General features: G+C 37.6%; 1 protein-coding gene across 1 annotated transcript; it reads left to right on the top strand.

Annotated features, from left to right (window-relative positions):
* Nucleotides 1-233: 233 nt before the first annotated feature.
* LOC110944072 (formin-like protein 20) lies at nucleotides 234-1,197 on the top strand. The gene is made up of 2 exons (XM_022185792.2): nucleotides 234-742; nucleotides 826-1,197. Exons 1-2 carry the CDS (start codon nucleotides 635-637, stop codon nucleotides 1,195-1,197), a joined length of 480 nt encoding a protein of 159 aa, XP_022041484.1. The 5' UTR covers nucleotides 234-634.
* Nucleotides 1,198-1,623: the final 426 nt, after the last annotated feature.

Genomic DNA, 1,623 nt, shown 5'->3' with positions numbered 1-1,623 from the left:
AATAGGCAATTTTATGTTACCCTTTGATAATCAAGTGCAACTGGTTTGAAACTAATTATTAGAAATTGATTATTTGCCTTTTAAAAATGGATGCAGAATATGTTAATTCTAACATTGAAAACTGATTTTTGTGACTACAAGTAAAAAAAATGATAAGATATATTTTTTTTTTCAAAATGCAAATCCAAACAAAACCTCTGCTATAATCTTATGACTTTGTGTCTATTACCCCAGCTCAATTGGTTGGTTGGCCGGTTGTCTCCATTGGAGGCGCTGGTTCGATCTCCGGCTGGTGCTGGGTATTGGACATCTCGGTGAGGGCTTGGCCTAGAGTTTTACCTGGGTTCGAGTCCGAGGGGGGCGCGGTTTTACCTATTCCACGGGGTTTCCGCGCATCAGGGGTGTGGTACGCTTTCTAGCGGTGGTCGAGTAGTCGGCCTTTGGACATAGCTCCGAAAGGGTGGGTTTACACGTGGAAAGCAGTTAGCCGTTCAAAAAAAAAAATCTTGTGACTTTGTGATTGTAGGAAGAGTGTGAACAGGTGAAAATTGATATTCATCACCGTGTTCAAGGAGATGTGGTTCTTGAATGTGTACATGTGGATCATTTTAGGGAGGAAATTATATTTAGAGTAATGTTTCACACAGCATTTGTGCGAAGTGGCGTACTCAATTTGAGTTGTGATGAAGTTGATGTTATGTGGGATGAAAGAGACCAGATGCAAAAGAACTTTAAAGCAAAGGTAGGCCTTTTTTTTCACACCGAGTATGCCCTTATTTTGCAAACACTAGAAGTTGAATGAATATATCCTTATATTTGTATCAGGTATGTTTTTTGGATGCTGATTCTCTACCATCTATAATCACCACAAAAGGAGAACTTGACGACAAGAATGGGACCGAAAGTCCTACACATGAAGAGTGTTTTAAGGTCGAAGAGATTTTTAGTAATGCGGTTGATGAGCAAAAAATAAAGGTGGATGCTGAAAATGGTGATATAGTCTTGAAGGAAGGACCTGTACCAGAAGAATCCGAAGTTGATGCATTTGAAGACCATGAACCAGATAATGGGAACAAAAAACCTGAAAACAGGATTTTAGTTTGGTATGAAGATGCACGGTGGTCGCAACAACGAAGCCCAGTGAGTAGAACCGGCCGCAACGCGCTGGGTACTACTTCTAGTTATAATCAAATGTAAACATTTGAAAGAAAACCTAACGAAAGAAGGTGCCCAAAACAACCAAACTTAGAGAAAAAAAAGTGCTACATAGTTGCAGTACTAAGGATTGTTATGTAATTGAAAAGTATACCTAATTCCATAAAACGCATCCAGTTTCATAAAATGTATGTATTCTTTTTCATGCACATATACTAACTGGAGTGAAGGTGGTGATCAATACCAAGCGGAAAGGCAATGGAAGCAGCCATGATTTTAACAACGTCTATTGTTTCCTTATTTAGATAACAATTCAATCATGATGAATAACTTAAAACCTGAAACAATGAAAAGGTTTTGTCAGAGTTATGATCATGAAAACAACGATCATGAAAAGGTTTTAACTCATAATTATAATCAAGTGCAAACATTTATCTAACAATTCTATAAATATATACATTATGAAGA

Source organism: Helianthus annuus, chromosome 5, assembly GCF_002127325.2.
Source record: "Helianthus annuus cultivar XRQ/B chromosome 5, HanXRQr2.0-SUNRISE, whole genome shotgun sequence".
NCBI classification, from domain to species: domain Eukaryota; kingdom Viridiplantae; phylum Streptophyta; class Magnoliopsida; order Asterales; family Asteraceae; genus Helianthus; species Helianthus annuus.
The sequence above is the reverse complement of the archived record's forward strand: the minus strand, read 5'-3'. Positions and strand labels throughout refer to the sequence as shown.

Bases quoted from the DNA above. Each gene is read 5' to 3' on its own strand.
- LOC110944072 (XM_022185792.2), top strand. From the start codon at position 635: ATGTTTCACACAGCATTTGTGCGAAGTGGCGTACTCAATTTGAGTTGT. The intron at 743-825 runs GTAGGCCTTTTT...TATTTGTATCAG, and splicing joins AAAAGAACTTTAAAGCAAAG to GTATGTTTTTTGGATGCTGA.